The sequence below is a fragment of the Danio rerio genome, chromosome 19, assembly GCF_049306965.1.
Source record: "Danio rerio strain Tuebingen ecotype United States chromosome 19, GRCz12tu, whole genome shotgun sequence".
Classification (NCBI taxonomy): domain Eukaryota; kingdom Metazoa; phylum Chordata; class Actinopteri; order Cypriniformes; family Danionidae; genus Danio; species Danio rerio.
The window spans coordinates 29,959,252-29,978,033 of record NC_133194.1 but is presented as its reverse complement, the minus strand read 5'-3'; the positions used below and the strand labels follow the sequence as shown (position 1 = coordinate 29,978,033).

Here is an 18,782-nt window from a genome sequence, read left to right as displayed (position 1 = left end):
GCTTAATTCTCTCCTCAATCTCTACTCCCCTCATTCGCTCCTCGTTTCCTACCCATTCTCTCCTCCACGTTCACATTCGCTCAATCTCTTCTATCGTCTCGTTCGCTCATTCTCTGCTCTTTTTGTTCCTGCTTCTCTCATTCCCTACTCTTCTCTCCTCATTTTCCCTTTATTCATTCTCTCCTTTCGCTCATCTCATGTGGTCCTCCCAATCCATTGTAGTCCTCTCGTTCACTCATTTGCTTCTCAATCTCTCCTTGTGCTCTTGTTCTCTCCTTATTCTCCTTCTCATTCTCTTCTCTAATTCTCCCCTTGTCTTATTTTCTCCTCCTTTCAGTCTACTCCTATTCTGCTTATTCTCTACTTCTCTTATTCTTCTAATTCTCCCCTTCTCTTATTCTTGTTTTCTTCTCCTATTCTGCTTATTCTCCCCTTCTCGTTCTCCTTTCATTCTCTCCTCCACTTCTCCCTCTTATTCTTGTTTTCTGCTTTCAGTCTCCTCCTATTCTCTTGTCCTCATTCTCTCCTCCACTTATTTTCTCCTCCTTATTCTCCCTGTCTCGTGTTTTCTCTAATTCTCTCTGCCTCTTATTCTAACTTTATGCTCCTAATTCTCCTTCTTCTCCTTTTTCTCTTCTATCCTCCACTTCCTCTTTTTTTCTTTATCCTCTTCACTTCTCTTTATCTTCCTCTCTTTGGTGTATGATGGGAGTGAGGTGTAGTTGAATGTTTGTTTGAGGTTTTTTTTTTTTTTTTTTTTTCCTCTTTCTCCTCCGAATATTTATTTAATTTATAGAATAGACAGTGTAAAGTTTTCCCGGTTTGGAAGACTTAACAGATGCTGGTATGGTGTGTCTGTTCAAGTACAAGTAGCATCAGCTCTGTCATTTAGGAATGGGTGCTGGTGTGTGGCAGACCCTGGAGTGAGAATGGAGGATATCCTCCAGATAATAGAGTCTTTAAAATATAGTCTCTGCTTCATGGATAAACTTGGTCGTGGTTGTGTTTTAAAAATCTGAATTACTAATAAACGAGTTGACAGAGGAATATGGGTAAAAGAGGTTTGTTCCGATAACCCCTCTATCCGCTCTAGCAACTAACGTTACCATCTCAAATGTTCCACCTTTTGTAAGTAATGTGGTCATTCTAAAAGAACTTCAATGTTTTGGTAAACGTTTTTGCTAGCCCTGTTAAAGCGAATCTGCTCCGATGCAAAAATGCTGCAAGGAAACATGTTTTGTCTTTTAATTGGCAGGTGTACATGGTTTTTAAACCCCCCAGAGCGCACATTGGAAGTGTCCTTTCGCATCATTCATAAAGAGAGCGCCTTCATGATATGCAAGCACAGACAGTATGAGGTGCTTTAAATGCGGAGATTTATGGCATAAACATTTTCTTTGCCCCCATAAAAATGCGTAAGGCACTTTGTCCCAAGCTGAGATGAGTAACATGGACACATTGAGATTTCAGCGCAGAGATGAAATGACAGGACAGCAAGGTGTGAGTGAGCTGGATGTTAATATTACTGTTAATGTGGAGAAACCTGGCTGTAGTACTGATAGTGATGCAGATGTGAGTAATGCTAAGTGTGATGAATTTAAAGCTCAAAGTGATACTGAAGTTGTGTATGAGGGTTCTACAGGACAGGAATGTGGTTCAAAGGAAAGTTTTGATGACGAAATGGAGGGGTTGTGATTTAAGATTATGAACAATGGTCTGAGGTTGTGAAGAAGGCTGATAAGGATCTATATACCCTAGATCAAATTAATTCCTTTCTTGATTAAACAAAGGGAAAAATCTGTGCTGAGTGATTATTTTCCTGATTTAGACAAATTTGTCTCTTCAACAGTGGTATAAAGTAACTAATCACGAATACTCAAGTTACTGTAATTAATTACTTTTTCTCAGGAATTGTAATTTAGTGAGTAGTTTTAAAAACGTGTTCTTTTACTCTTGCTTGAGTACATTTTTAGTGCTGTATCTGTACTTTTACTCCACCACTTTCTTTCAACGTGCAGTTACTATTTTTTTCTTGTCTGGGGATTAGACAAATCAGTCCTGTAATTCCTGTTCAATCAAATCACACATAGAAGGTAAATCGCCTCATTTAGATTTATAAATGCAGCAAACTGTTTGGAAGCATTTAAAGTGTCCAAGAAGACGTCCAAAATTAGTATCAGTATTTGACGTCAGGATGTTGGTTTAAGATGTTGGCTCAACATTAGATTTTGGTCACTTTCTAACACAACCTAAAATCAACCAAATATCAACGTCATTTAATGTTGTTATTTGACATCAAAATAACGTTATCCTTAGACATTGACAAGACATTGAATTTTAGCCACCTGACATCACAACCTAAATCTAACTTAATATTAACGTCCTATGACATCGTGTGCCTGCTGGGCAATACATGCACTACAGAATGTTTCGTTTACACACACATTCACAAATTACATGTAAACGCATCAACTTTTAACAGCATAATACTCACTACTCATGAGTACTTTTAAAAGGGCTACTTTTTACTCATTCTTTGAGTATATTTACAACAGATACTTTTACTCTACTCACACTACATTTTTAGGCAAGTAATGGTACTTTTACTTGAGTATGATTTTTTAGTACTCTTTCCACCACTGCTCTTCAGTTATGTCTGTCAGGAAGAAACATAATTATGACGAGTTGTCTCAACAGAAGCGCTTACGTCTGAGGAAACACTTGACTAATATACGGTCAACTAGAAAGATAGGAAAAACAAGGAAAAAATCTAAATTATTATGAGGTTTAAACTACTTTTTTCCCTCTTTGTTTCACTCTCTCTCTCTCTCTCTTTCTCTCTCTCTCTCTCTCTCTCTCTCTTTTCTATATGGAAATCTTGAGGGTGGGTTGTTTAAACAGAAGTGGTTTGAGGGATGAAAAGAAGAGGAACCTATTGTTAGAATCCATAAGGATAAAGCAACTAAATGTTTTTTTGCAAGAGACCCATAGCAATTCTAATAATGAAGCTGAATGGGGTTTGTGTTGGAAAGGAAAGAAAGTGCTTAGTCATGGCACGAACCTTAGCGCTGGTGTGGCTATATTATTCTCCTCTGCTCTAAAAGGTTACATTTTAATGATAACTGAGATAGAGCTAGGTAGATTGGTAGCTGTAAGAGCCAAAATTAGTGATCTTTGCTCAATATAATGGAGCAGATAGATTGAAGCTTTTTTCTAATTTAGAGTGTTTTTTTAAGTCAACACCGTGATGGAGACTTTATTATAATAGGAGATGATTGGAATTGCACTTTAGACATTAAATATGATAGGAATGGTGAAGAACCCCATATGCAATCAGGTTCACGTCTGGCTGAAATTTTAAAGAATCAAAATTTTTCAGATGTGTGGAGGGAACAAAATGCTTCAACAAAACAGTACACTTGGGTAAAAATAAATGATGGGAGGATTTTTGGTGCACGTTTAGATCGGTTTTATGTATCAAACAATGTATAAAATAGAGTGGTTGGTGCAAATATTATTCCTTAATTTCTATCAGATCACAAACTAATCACAGTTGAGTGTACACTGTTAAACAGGACTCACAAGAGCTACTATACTATACACTTTAACAACAAAATATTGCAAGATAAACACTTTTGTGAAACATTTAATTCTTTTTGGGAGGCTTGAAAGAATGAGAAGGGGTTATATGAAAATATTATTCAAGGGTGGGAAATTGGTAAAGTTCAAATAAGGGATTTATGTCAGCAATATGCTGCTCACTCCTTTTTGGTTTTAAAAAAACAATAGAGTAAATAGAGAAAATAGGAAATAGAGGAAATTGAAAAGAAGACGACTGTTAATGATGCTGGTAACCTACAAGAATTGTCGACTGAAAAAAGAACCAGTTGGGTTCTATTTTAAATGAAAAAGTTAAAGCGGCACTTGTAAGAAGCCGTTTCTCAACTATAAAAGACATGGATGGCCCAAAATCGTACTTTTTTAACTTGGAGAAAAAAAGGACAAGAAAAATTGATGTTTGTTTTAAAAGATGATGATGGTCAAAAACTTCAGATCCAGTTTTGATGCGTAGACTTGCTGTACGTTATTATTCTAATTTATTTGCTGCTGAAACCACTGACGAACAAAGCAGAAATGAATTGCTACAGGACATTCCTTCTTTAACTTCAATGCAAAAAGAACTTTTGGAGGTTGATTTTAAGTTTGAAGAAGTTACTGCTGCTGTTATGGACCTTCCTTCAGGAACAGCACCTGGGATAAATGGGTTATCTTCTGAATTTTTTAAAACATTTTGGACTTTAATAGGAATTGATTATTATGAAGTGCTTAAAAAATGTATAAAAAAGAGCATACTTCATGTCAGTTGTCAACGTGCTGTTTTAACTTTGCTACAGAAAAAAAGGAGATTTAACTCTTTTAAAAAACTGGAGGCCAGTAGCAGTTTTGTGTTCTGAATCCAAAATGATATCAAAAAAGTTTATCAAACAGGTTGAATAATGTATTGCATGAAATCATTCACATTGATCAATCATACTGTGTAAAAGGAAGATTGATTTTAGATAATTTACACTTAGTAGGGGATGTTTATGATTTTGCTTTTAAAAATAAAATTAATTTTGTATTTTTGTCAGTAGACCAGGAAAAGGCTTTTGACAGTTGATGACAACTATCTTTTTGAAACTAAAAGCTTTTGGTTTTGGTGACAATTTTATTTCCATGGTTAAAGTTCTTTATAATAAGCCTACATGTCTGGTTAAAATTCCTGGGGGTCTTAGTGTTCCTATTAAAACTCACAGGGGTATTAGACAAGGTTGTCCTCTTTCAGGACAACTCTATAGTATAGTAATTGAGCCACTGTTGTGTCAATTAAGAAGATGGTCAACTGAGTTAAGTGTTCCTGAACTAGACTTCCAAGAGCCTGTAAAGATTTCTGCATATGCTGATGATGTAACAGTTATAATTAAAGACCATAGTGATGTTAAATTTTTAAGAGAGATAATTGAACAATATGGCAAAGCATCATCTGCTAGAATGAACTGGAGTAAAAGTAATGCTCTATGGTGTGGTCAAGCTACTAATGTTCCAATTGCTTCCCGGTAATTTGCAGTGGGGCAGAATGGGTTTTAAATATCTAGGCGTTTTTTTAGGCACTTATGATTTTATACAACTAAATTGGAAGGGGCTTGTGTAGAAAGTGTGTGCGAGAGATGGTTGCTACCCCAGCTTTTCTATAGGGGGAGAGTATTGATATGCAACAACTTTGGGCCTACTCACACTATATTATCCGAACCATGCCCAGGCCCGTTTCCCGGATCGTTTAAGAAGTGTGAGTGCTCTGAATTGGGCTCATGCACGGTTCACTTGGCCGGCCCTGGCCCGGTTGGAAGAGGTGGGCCTTAGCGCGGTTCACTTGGGCTTTGGTGTGGTATGCTTGTAGTGTGAGTGCAAAACGCGCCAAAGCCCGAAACTGAAACGCAAAGCCCGAAACTGAAACGCAAACCCCTCACTGCACGACAGCTGCGCACCTCATTCCTGCAGCATGATGACTTTATGATTGTTTATGAGCGCCTAAATTGGCGGATCTGTTCGGCGAAATATCTGACTGCGTGTCACCACATCCCTAAGAACTGTTTGGCGAAATACTTGACTGCATGTCACTGCATATCAAACAACTTAAACGACTAGAGAAATCTTCACTGTGCTGAGCGAAAGCGCTTACTGAACAGCGCATCATCGATGACGTATGCGTGCCCAGGCCCGATTGTAATGTAAGTGCGGGCCGTCAGTGGAGACAGGAGGGGGGACTAGCGTGCTTTGGCCCGGTTCGAGGCAACTGTACATAGTGTGAGTACGGCCTTAGTGGCCTCATCTCTTTGGCATAAAATTATGATTTTAGAGCCCCCCAAGGACCTGGTGTCAAGGATCCAAAAGCAACTCATAGAATTTTTCTGGTCAGGCTGAGGGTATCAGTTTTATACTTGCCTATCCAGGAAGGCAGACAAGGACTTGTGGATATTGGATCCAGAGTTGAAGCCTTTAGACTTCAGACAGCTCCGAGGTTGCTTTATGGGAAGGACGTGTGTTGGGCAGGAGTTACCTGTGCACTTTTAAAGAAAGCTGGTAACGTGGATCTGGATCGTCACTTATTTTTAATGGACACTAACAAGCTGAATTTAACTGGTCTAACAGCTTTTTACAGATTACTGCTGAGAACATAGTTATGATTTAAGGTTTCAAGAGAACTCAGAAATATTTGGGGCCTCTGGTTAAGAGAAGAACCACTCCTTTTTTAATTCTGCTATGGACCTGGATATTTTTAAATCTGATTCTTTCAGATAAGCTTTGTGGTCAGCAAAAATCACTAAAATTGGACATTTGGTTTCTGAAGGACAATGGATAAATGCTAAGGCCTTAGCCTTAAGATTGGGCATGAGATCAGTTTGGGTGGCTGAGAGACTGTTGATTGAAATATGGGAAAAATTTTCAGTGGACATTAGAATGACTTTGGAGGAGGACGCTTCTGTATTTCCAGAGTTAATTCTTTCAGTGGATACAGGAGAATGACAGGAGACAGAAGGAGGACTTCTCTTACAACACCTCAGCCAAGTCGTTTTGAAGATGCAGGGGAAAAAAACTCTCTATACTCTTAGTGTAAAAGTACTGCATTTCCACATGCTTGAAAGCGTGAAGGAATCAAAGTGGCAGACTCTTTTTGGAGCAGATTCTTCCCCCAAAGGTTGCTGGAGGACCCTGTACAAACCCATTGAAAAAAGGTCTGGAGACCTTCAGTGGAGGATAGTGCATGGTATAATAGCCACAAACAGACACAGAGCACACATTGATCCACAGGTGAGGGAGGGGTGTCCTTTTTGCAATGTGGAAGTAACAGTGTTTCCCTTATTTTTAAATTACTCTAGATTAGAAATGTTCTTTAATCAACTAAATGGAAACTGTCAAATGTTGGGAGAGATTTTTACGCCTAGTCTTTTAGTTTATGGGCCTAAATACAACAGGAACAAGATGCAAATCCATGTTTTATTAAGTTTTATTTTTGGAAAAGCAAAATTGGCTATTTGGTTGTCACGGAAAAGGAAACTGACTGGTCTGGGTTTGACTGATGTTTTTTTTTTTTTAGGGAACTTATTAAATCCTGTATTAAAATAGAATATGCGTATTATAAGATTGATGATTTGGACACTTTTAGATCTAAATGGTGTATTAATCAATCCCTCTGTGAAGTTGGTCAAAATGGTTGTTTGGAAATACTTGTTTGATTGGTGAATGATTGTGAGTTAACCAGCTCTTATATATATATATATATATATATATATATATATATATATATATATATATATATATATATATATATATATATACATTTTCCTTTTTTTTTTTTTTTTTTACTTTTTGTGATTTTTCATTGATGTGTTAAAAAAGTGGTTGTAAATAAAGAGGTTGTTAAAGTCAAAGTCTCTCTCTCTTATTCTCTCTCTCTCTCTTATTCAAGTTCAAGTTTTATTGGCATGACATTTAGTACAGTATTGCCAAATTACTTCAAATATGCAATATATTAAAAAAAATCAAATAAAAAAATGATGATAATAATAATAATAATAATAATAATAATAATAATAATAAAGTTTAAATTATTGAAATAAAATGCATGAATTCACATAAGCCATTTCTTATGGTGTGTAGAGTGTATAGCTAGTCTAGATGTTATCTATTATATTCTCTCTCTCTCTCTCTCTCTCTCTCTTCTTATTCTCTCTCTCTCTTTCTCTCTCTCTCTTTCTTACAAGTTCAAGTTAGTTGCTTTATTGGCATTGCCATTATTTGGGGCAGAACAGAAGGAAGTGTGTTCATCCTCTATTTGGTTTGTTTCACATTGTTTACATAATCTCTGTTCTTTAGGAGTCCAGGATTTTTTATGTCTGCCCTTTTCTATTTCTAGGTCATGATCACAGAGGCGATTTTAAGAAAGAATGTGTTTTTTTTGTTTTAATGATAAATAATTTGCCAGCTGTGTGGTTCTGTTTACGGCCGAATAACATTGAAGTTTAATTTGGAGGTTGAATTCACTTTTTTAGTTTTTCATCATAATTATATTTAAATTTTTTGTCAATTTGTTTGTGAAGGTTTTGTTTGGGGACGGGTTCCGTTTGTGTTTTTTTTCAGAAGTTCAGATACCAGCCTGTTTAGAGGATGAGACACAGTAGGTTTTTCATAAGCCAGAAGGGTTTTATATTGGACAGACTGATGCAGGTGCAGCCAGAACTGAACAGCTCGTTTCTGAATCTCCAGGTTTAGCGGGTATAAACCCAGTTCAGCCCTGCAGGCAATGTTAGATGTGTTTCTGTGGATAATTTATTTTTAGCAAATTCTAATTGTGTTCGTTCAATTTAGCTTTTATTCCAATTTTTTAATTTTAATACTGGTCCACAAATTTCACTCCCATATAGTAAGATTGGTTTAATAATAGCGTGATATAATTTAATCCATCTTTTAGTAGGTATCTGTAATTGGCCAAAGCGTGACTTTATATGCTCTGCAAGCCCTCTCGCTCAGAGTCTTGACAGCGGGACTGCAGCCCCCAGAGGCAGGGATCTAGATGCCCAGGTAAGAGTAACTGCTACAAAGGTCTAGATCTTCTCCTCTGTATGTGAACTGATATTTGTGTCCCTGAGATCTGGCCTTCTTCTAGAACACCATGACTTTGGTCTTGTCCAGGTTGACCATCAGTGCCCATTCCTCAAAGTATTCTTCCAGCAGAGTCAGGCTGTGTTGGAGACCCTCTGCTGTGGGAGACAGCAGCACCAGGTCATCTGCATACAGCAGGCACTTTACTTCAGAGTCAAGCAGAGTGAGGCCGGGGATTCAGTCGGAGCCGTCTAGAATGTCTGCCTGATCATTAATGTAGATGTTAAACAGGGTTGGGCTCAGGCTGCAGCCCTGTCGCACCCCTCAACTCTGCTGGACAAACTCAGTTGTCATATTTCCAACTTTTAATTTTCTTATACATGGCTTCTATAATGCTATATACTTCTCCACCGATGCCAATTTGCAACAATTTGTATATATAATAGTCCGTCATCCCAAATAGAACCGAAAGCTTTTTTAAAATCAACAAAACAAGAGAAAATCTTTCTTTGTTTGTCTTTTATGTTTTTATTTATTAAAGAATGAAGGGAGTAAATATTGTCAGATGTCCGTTGTTTTGGTTAGAAGCCAATTTGTGATTTGTTTCAGATGTTCTGTTTTGTGATGAATGTCACTATTCGGTTGTTAATAATATTGCAAAAGAGTTTTGCTAAGTTATTGCCAACAAAAATGCCATGGTAATTATTGGGGTTAAATTTATCTCTGTTTTTATATATAGGTGTGATCAGTCCTTCAGACCATGTCTCAGGGATGCCACCAGGGGATAGGATCAGGTTGAACAGTTTGGCAAAAGCCTGAATTTTGTCAGGGCTGCTGAGTTTCAGCATTTCATTAATGATGTTGTCCTGTCCACAAGCCTTCTTCAGCTTTTTCTTCTTTCTCCCTCTCTTTCTCTTATTCCCTCTTTCTCTCTTTCTCTTATTCCAACAAATTTGAGGGTGTTGTATTAAAATGGCATCTTAAGGTTAAAAGAGAACAGTGAGAATGTTATGTATCTGTTAACTTCATTTCCATTTTGTTTTCTTAAAGTAACTATTTGTCTGGCCATGCAGAGGTTTTGTATACCTGTTAATGCTTAAACCACCTTCCTAAAAAAAAAAAACGTAACAAGCTTTAATTTTCTGATCATAAAGTGACTATATTGCCTCTGCTTTGGAATATAACTTATTTTTAAGCCATTATTACACAAATATTACTAATTACAAAATAAAGGACTGTACAGTAAAAGCATAGCCTTCTGTCATTGGCAGTGATCAATAGGCCTACATATTAGCCTACTCCAAACACAGGCTGCTTGAATAGAGAAGACAATCACGTTTTTGAACCAGCAAAATCAAAGCTTCATTAAAATATGCAAAATAGGTCTATTGCTTTTATTCTGAACTAAACTTGCATTTGAAAGCTTGTAAACGTTTCATATCAATTTTTATGAGCAGAGTTTTATGATTTAAACACATTATGGAAGTATGAGGGAAAACTGGCAAAAGTAGCATATAAAATTTAACAAAATAATAAACACAAAACTCCAAGAGGACTAACACAACCAAAACTACACCAAAAATGTTAATGTTTGGCTTGAGATGGTGTGGTGCACAGCTGTGGCTCATTATCACTCACACCACCCTCCTATAAATCTGACTCATTAACAGTTCCCTGTACCATTGACGGCGACACCAGTACTATGTTTTCTCTCAGGGCCTTACTCAACTGTAAGCTTTCATAATTATTTTTTAAAAGCTGAGGTAGCATGCAAAGTTGCTTTTTGCTGGTTTGAGCCAATGATCAATACAATTATGTACAGTATAGATCAGTGGCTTAAACTGGTCCTTGCTGGTAAAGAACCTATTTAAACGGCATTAAAATTTACCTTGACACTTCTGGGTTTTTGCACTATGAATGTGAGTGAGATTAACAGTGAATGTTTTATTGCTTTAATTTATTGCTTTCTTTCACAGTGCTCATGAACTGTAGCCTATCTGCAGCTATTGCATTAAATCTACCCCCTGTGGATATTGAAGTGTCGCCATTAACTAGTAAGTTTTTTTTTCTTCCCACATCTCCTTTGATGAAACCAGCAACAAGTCATTAAATGTAGTTGAATGACAAGTAAAATCAAGCACTTGCACACTAGAGATGAGATGGTAAAAGAAGTTCATTTTCCCTCTGCAACTTAATTTCTGTGCAAACCTGTGACCTTTCTCTACCTTCTAGAAAGCATAGTGATTTGTAATGGTGACAGTGCGGTCTTGAAATGCGGTGAGTAGTTTTCCCACAACCCTTTTTTCAGTTTGTGTAAGATCACATCGATTCATTAATAAAAAGTGTGATGCTTTTTCTCCATGTAGCATATGGTGTGCTTCAGATAACTGCTGCGAACTATGGACGTACTAGTAAATTTGACTGTAAAGGGCGTCCAGCCTTTCCCCCTAACCCCAACTGCTACTTCAACGCACTGGCTCCTGTTTCACAAAGGTATTGATTTGTGGAAACTATTTAACTTGTTCATTTTGACTGTTTATACTCGCGGTCCTCATACCATGGCAGCTAATAAGGATCCTTCACAAATTTTAAATGGTTTCTCAAGGTGGGATTAACATCCTCTTTTTTTTTTTTGTGTGTGTGTGTGTGTGTGTGTGTGTGTGTGTGTGTGTGTGTGCGCACATGCTTCCTGTCATCACATGTAGCTGCAATGGGCTGCAAAGTTGTGAAGTTTTTGCTACAACTGATACCTTCACTGATCCCTGCCCTAATATGCGCCCATACCTTTTAGTCACCTACTACTGCCTCCCACCTGAAATCCGTGAGTATCCTCCTGTTTGCTACTCAAAGATCTGTTCATGCATATAACTTCAGCTGAATTAGGTCAGTGGTGTTTCTCTGCAAGACCTTCATCTTGGAAGTACACTTAACAATGTTAAACTATCCACAATCACTTAAAAGGAGTATTGCAAACTCTGATCTCTCTCTTTGGACAGTTGCTATAAATTGAAGTGTAGTCTTGAGTTATTTGCAATATCATGATTTCAGGTGAAAGCCAGGTCTCCTTTAAATGCTGATGTACATTTGCCTGCTTCAGTGTTTTGAATGTTGTTTCTTGACTCTTCTACAGGTTCAAGTGCAGTCTGTGAAAATGCCATTGCTAACTTCAAATGTGGTGTGTAGGGTTTTTTTTTTTTTTTTTTTTTTTTTTTTTTTTTTTTTTTTTTTTAACTTTTAATCTCCAACAGTTGCAGAGTTTGGCCAATGGTAAATTAACTTATTGTGAAACCTACCTTTTAGAGGATGGATCTCTCATACACATCCATACTGCTAACTACGGGCGAACTGATAGCAGCACATGTGCTGCTGGACGACCTGCTTCTCAAACTGCCAAAACCAACTGCTATGCCCTAAATTCACAGACACTGGTTGCTAATGCGTCAGTATAAAAGTGTTTAATTACAATTAAATCCAATTTTAATTCTATGGGTTTCACTTAACTTGTTTTTCTGTTTGTGTAGATGTGAAGGGAAGAACAGCTGCTCCATTTCAGCCTCCAATGGGGTCTTCTCAGATCCATGTTATGGCACATACAAGTACCTGTACACCGCATACTCCTGCGTGCCTCAGTGTAAGTTATTTTACACATTAATGAATTGAGGAGTTAAGTTATTAATCCTCTATTTATTTATTTATTTATTTTTGCAGCTTATTGGAGCTAATCTTGTGGATTTGGATTGTCAGCATCTTCACATGGCTCCATTTTAAATTTAAAGCATTCCCTTAACAATGGTTTAAGAAGTTAACATAACTGTTATTTAGTATCTTATGGAAAAGTTTTTCCTTGCTGGCATAATTGTACAATACTACTTTAGTAATCTAAATTTCATTTGTGCTGGTGTCAACTTTTTTAAAGTACTATCATCGTTGCTCTGTTGGAAGGTTACTTTCAATATAAACTCTTTAAAAAAAATGAAAGGTGTTGGACTGGTTATTAAAGAATTGTTCCGAAAGTTACTATATCTGTAGATATACACATGCTTATATTACTGTTAACACTTTAACCCCTTTACAGGCTCTCTATATAATGGCTATGTAGTGCTCATCCACCCCTGAAGTATGGCTGAAGAACTATTTAGTGTGTACACTGTGGAACTTAAGTTAAAACATTGATAGGATATGCAAAGAAAATATCCCTTACACCACCAGAAGCTGTATGTATGAGGATGGATAACCTTGGTCCCACATTTATTTCAAAAGAGCGCTATTCTGTACTAAAATGGTGGCTCTGTTGACGCATTCCTTTCAATAGACAACATCAGAGTAGACGACATCTAATGTAAATATCGATGATCAGAAGCAATCTGAACCTCTATACAAAAGCAGTATGGATGTGCTGTCATGTTCACTAAGATCTGACCCTTCTAAATGTCACCGCAGTAATTGAGACATCAATTTTCGGTTGTCCAGTTTTGGTAAAACAACTGCCGGCTCAGATTATTTTTCTCGTTAGCTGACAATGACACCAGCCTGGTTCTGCTTCACACCTGGGGTCCGTTCTTGGTACGGGGATTACTCAGTTAGCTGGAGATTTGACACGATCCAGGATCGTTCCGTTCTTCAAAACTGATCTGAAAGTTGTTGTCAAAGCAACAGTTCTGGTAGATCAAACCTGGTCGGGAGCAGGCTCATGTCATATAAACAGGATTAGATCAGGTCAATTCAAGCAAAGATAATACAAGTATGTGCCAAATTCTGATATTTTTTTCACAATAGTAGATATATACACTTGGGAAAATATATATATATATATATTTTACCTTTATTTATTTATTTAAAGTTAAAATATGTAAATAAAACTTATGCAATCTGCACCCCTGAAATGCAAGTACAAAGAGAAAAACTATTGATATTCTTTTTATTTAATTCATTTTCTTGTCGGCTTAGTCCCTTTATTAATCCGGGATCGCCACAACAGAATGAACCGCCAACTTATCCAGTAAGTTTTTATGCAGCGGATGGCCTTCCAGCCACAACCCATCTCTGGGAAACATTCACACACACACATTCACACACACACTCATACACTACAGACCATTTAGCCTACTCAATTCACCTGTATCACATGTCTTTGGGCTGTGGGGGAAACCGGAGCACCCGGAGGAAACCCATGCGCAGGCAGGGAGAACATGCAAACTCGACACAGAAACGCCAACTGAGCTGAGGTTCGAACCAGCAACCCAGTGACCATCTTGCTGTGAAGCGACAGCACTACCTACTGCGCCACTGCCTCGCCCAACTATTGATATGAACTTTTTAAATCGCTTTAGTACAATTTGTGTATGATAATAGAAATGCACAATATGTGATTTTTTTTTTAAAAGCAATAATTCATTTATGCAGTCATAAACATGTTTTGACAGTTAATATGCCAGTGATTTGATGCTTCATAAAAGTTGCAGACACCATTACCAAAATCAAAATGCTTTATTAAATATCCAATTATTCATTAAACCGATTATTAAAACGGCTACTATAATACTTCTATGCCTACTATAAGGAAAATCCGCTCTAACTGTAAAACTAAATAAATTGCTCTTGACACATGAAAAGGCCAAGCATGCAGCCCACAACAAAGGTGGAAAGTTATTGAGTATCATATTTAACAAACCGTTTATTTTATGTAATTTAGCTCACATGGATAATTGAATATTAATCAGATGATGCCATTACGCTGCTGTGCCGTCAGCCAATTGTTGCAATGCTGGTCATGATTTCGATGATCGATGGTACAGTCCTTCACAACACAAGCTGCAATCTCAGATCAGTTCATCAGACATTTAAATCTGACTCGTGAAATTGTTTGAAGAACCAAACTAGCCAGAGATCATTTATCAAGATGAATAGATCCAGGATCTGCCAAATCATCTTAGATCATTTAAGCAAGGTGTGAAGAACGGACCCCTGCTTCAATGTTTTACTTTCTGCTCTTCTGCAGACTTTATCTGTTTTTGTTCACTGTCACTTTTCCATCAGCCTGAATCAGTTTGGTCGTTCTCTGGCATCAACAAAGCACTTTTGATCACAAAGTGTCTCTTGTTGATTTTTTTTTTCCTGACCATTCTCATTTCAGAATTCCACTGAAAAGCCTGTACCAACAGCCATGTTACATACAAAAGTCATATAAATCACCTTTCTTTCTGTCTGTTGCTTTGTTTAAAAAGATCCGTTTAATCACTTCTATATGATCAAATGCACAGAGCTGTCAAGTGGTTGTCTGATTAGGTATTTGCATTAACAGACAGTTGAACAGTGGCTGGAATTTCCTTCATCCACAAAAATTCAATAGCTCAATGTCTCACTGTCCTCGCGTTCCATTCAGAAGGATTCATCCTTATGCCCAATTCCCTTCAAAGGGTTTACTCTTCAGATTGACAGCTTTGAAGGGATTAGGGAATATGGATAAGCCCTTACAAATGGAACCTGTGTGCTGTTAGACGCCAAACAACTTCCTTGTGCAAAGGATCTCTGATGCCTGAAGTGTCCATCAGTTGTACCAAAACCATTTATTTCTAAAGACTCTTTGAAGTGGTTGGTTCTAAACTTTAACTTGGAATGACACTTCTTTTTGTGCACTGTGATTATTTTCACTCCAAAGTGCCGTTTGGAGGGTAATACATCCCATTCAGAATGCACTGTATTTCTTTTTTCTCAATAAAGTGACTTAACCAATGGTCTCAAACTCAATCCCTGGAGAGCCTCAGCTCTGCACAGTTTAGCTCCAACCATCTCCAACTCACACCTGCTCAATAGTCTCTAGTAGTCTTGAACACCTTGATTTGTTGAATCAGTTGTGCTTGTCAAAACTGCAGAGCTGCGGCCCTCCAGGAACCGAGTTTGAGACCTATGTACTAAACTATAAAACAGCCTAATTCTAAATATTTATTTATCATTTTTACATATACAGAAACATATGTTATAACAGTTAACCATTAAAAATTGCATCAAAATATTATAAAAATATTTCATTTACAAATGTAATCAAAGTCATTGTTTCTAGAAATTCTAGTGTGTATAATTGGCAAAGGCCCTACGATACAAGTCATTTACTTTTTAATCGTTGCAACTGTTTAATGAAGTTATCTTGACAAAAGATGTTCGATCTAAAACTGCAAATCTAAGAAACAAAGCTCTTAATATGATGTCGAGCACTTTATGTGTGCATATATTATCAGAAAGTACAATAATGTGATGTTCAGAATCGTTTTGACTTTCTGTTCAAACTAGAAATAATATACTATATTTTAATTTGAGTTCTGTTGGTAGGATTAATATTCAAGATCACATTTCTTGTGACAAGCTCATGCATGCAACTTTACTTGTTGAACTTTGATGCAAGTTCTTGAGAGACTTTGTGATTTGTTTCACGCCTAAAGCACAGTGCATTTATGGAAAAGACTTGTTTGTTTGAAAAATAAGTCACTTGAAATATTTATTAAAGATTTTAAGATAATATATATATATATATATATATATATATATATATATATATATATATATATATATATATATATATATATGTGTGTGCGTGCGTGCGTGCGTGCGTGTGTGTGTGTGTTTTATGGTTGTAGTACTGAGAGGGGGGTCTGACTCTGTAGGGTATTGAGGGGCTTTATGTAATGATTCATGGAAAGACATGCAGAGGGCATACACAAAGAACCATTTTTTTTCTAAATATATTGAATATTTTGATGTTAAACAACCCCATTTGTACTATATAAAATATTTGGCAGAATGGGAAGTTTATTTGGTTCTTAAAGGTTCATCATGGAGCATTAATGTGCAGTTGTACAGAACCAAACTGAACATGTATAGTACTGAATATAACTTTTTAATTTACATCAATTTTTCAACTAATTAAAAATCAATTTTAACTGCAGATAGAAGCCAATTATGTTGCCTTTATACACTCACCGGCCACTTTATTAGGTACACTTGTCCAACTGCTCGTAAGTGCAAATTGTTAATCAGCTAATCACATGGCAGCAACTCAATGCATTTATGCTTCAAGTTCAAATCGAGCATCAGAATGGGGACGAATGGTGATTAAGTGACTGAACGTGGCATGTTTGTTGGTGCCAGACTCAGACTGGCTGGTCTGGGTATTTTAGAAACTGCTGATTTACTGGGATTTTCACTCACAACCATCTCTAGGATTTACAGAGAATGGTTTGAAAAAAAAAGAAAATATCCAGTGAGTCACAGTTCTGTAGGCGCAAATGCCTTGTTAATGTCAGAGGTCAGAGGAGAATGGTCAGACTAGTTCAAGCTCTTAGAAAGGCAACAATAGCGCAAATAACCACTCGTTATAACCGAGGTATACAGAAGAGGATCTCTGAATGCACAACACATCAAACCTTGAGGTAGATGGGCTACAGCAGCAGAAAACCACACCAGGTACCACTCTTGTCAGCTAAGAATAGGAAACTGAGGCTACAATTTACACAGGCTCATCCAAAATTTGACAATAGAAAACTGGAAAAGTGTTGCCTGGTCTGCTGAGTCTCGATTTTGCTGGAACATTTGGATGGTGGGCTCAGAATTTGCCGTCAACAGCATGAAAGCATGGATACATCCTGCCTTGTATTAATGGTTCAGGCTGATGGTGGTGGTGTAATGGTGTGAGGGATGTTTTCTTTGCACACTTTGGGCCCATTAGTTCCGTTTGAGCATTATCAATGCCACAGCCTACCTAAGTATTGTTGCTGACATTGTCTGTCCATATAACACAGTGTATCTATCTTCTGATGGCTATACTTCCAGTAGGATAACGCGTCATGTCATAAAGCACGAATCATCTCAGACTGGTGTCTTAAACATGACAATGAGTTCACTGTGCTCAGATGGTCTCCACAGTCACCAGATTCCAATATAATAGAGCACCTTTGGGATGTGGTGGAACGGGAGATTCACATCATGGATGTGCAGCCGGCAAATCTGCAGCAACTGCATGATGCTAACATGTCAATATAGACCAAAATCTCAGAGGAATATTTACAGTATCTCGTTGAATCTATGTCACAAGGGATTTAGACAGTTTTAAAGGCAAAAGGGGGTCGAACCCGTTACTAGTAAGGTGTACCTAATATAGTGCCCGGTGAGTGTATACACATTCTATGATAAGTTAACTTTTATGATAGTAAAAAAATGTTGCTATTATAAAAATAACATTTTTAGATGGTTGCCTAATCATTTTAAAAATGTGACTAAAAACTACAATCTATACTAGTACTAATATTCAATCTAATAACTGCTTCTTTAATATGATTAATTTCACATTCACATTTTCCCTGCGCTAAAAGAACTTGCTATAAAAACATGTGTTGTGTAACCGCTCCATCTACCGGACAAACATGGATTTGCAGACGTCCAGGAATCCAACTTCTTATAAAGTCACAAATAAAATGGCTCTTGGATTTCATAAATGCCGGTTTAGCGAATATATTATTTCATTTAGGCCTACTTAATTCGTTTAAAAAGATTAAAAGGATAAATCTCATCAATCAACTGAGTATCCATTGTCCTATGCATGCATGGTCTGTAGAGGGCGCTCTTCGAGAGCAATCGCCACAAACACCTGTTAATCATAATTTATCTCAAGCGGAGAGCAGGAATTCACGTAAAACGTATTATAGTATTAATTTTGTCATTTACAAAAGAAATGGGCAAAAATGTACTATTAATATCAATGGAGACAGTAAACGGATGTTCTGAATGCGCCTTGTAAAACTGTACCATAGTAACAGAGGTTTACTCCAAATTATAATTACGTAGCCTACTACAGCTATTGTTACTGCTGTAAAACAATAAGGTGTCAATCTTTTATCATCCTCAAACAGTAATCCTCCTGCAATTTTGTTTAATATCTGACACGTGATGACTAACCAGTTTCCACAGCGTCATTACAATGTTTGTAGTAACTGTGGTATTTTGACGTCAAGTACAGTAACAGTTCTCGTGTTAAACTCAACAGCGCTTTCAGTGTCATTATTATATGCTACTCGTCTTTCTATGTAGGAAGGGCAAGTCCAGACTGAACTATGGGTGTGACAGAAAGAAAATAGGCGTTGCTTTTGTCATTC

General features: G+C 37.0%; 1 protein-coding gene across 1 annotated transcript; it reads left to right on the top strand.

Moving 5' to 3' along the window:
- Window positions 1-10,318: 10,318 nt before the first annotated feature.
- Window positions 10,319-12,613, top strand: si:dkeyp-46h3.8. Its single transcript, NM_001423372.1, has 9 exons — window positions 10,319-10,370; window positions 10,617-10,694; window positions 10,873-10,917; window positions 11,007-11,133; window positions 11,346-11,461; window positions 11,771-11,815; window positions 11,941-12,079; window positions 12,162-12,271; window positions 12,349-12,613. Exons 1-9 carry the CDS (start codon window positions 10,343-10,345, stop codon window positions 12,360-12,362), a joined length of 702 nt encoding a protein of 233 aa, NP_001410301.1. The 5' UTR covers window positions 10,319-10,342; the 3' UTR covers window positions 12,363-12,613.
- Window positions 12,614-18,782: the final 6,169 nt, after the last annotated feature.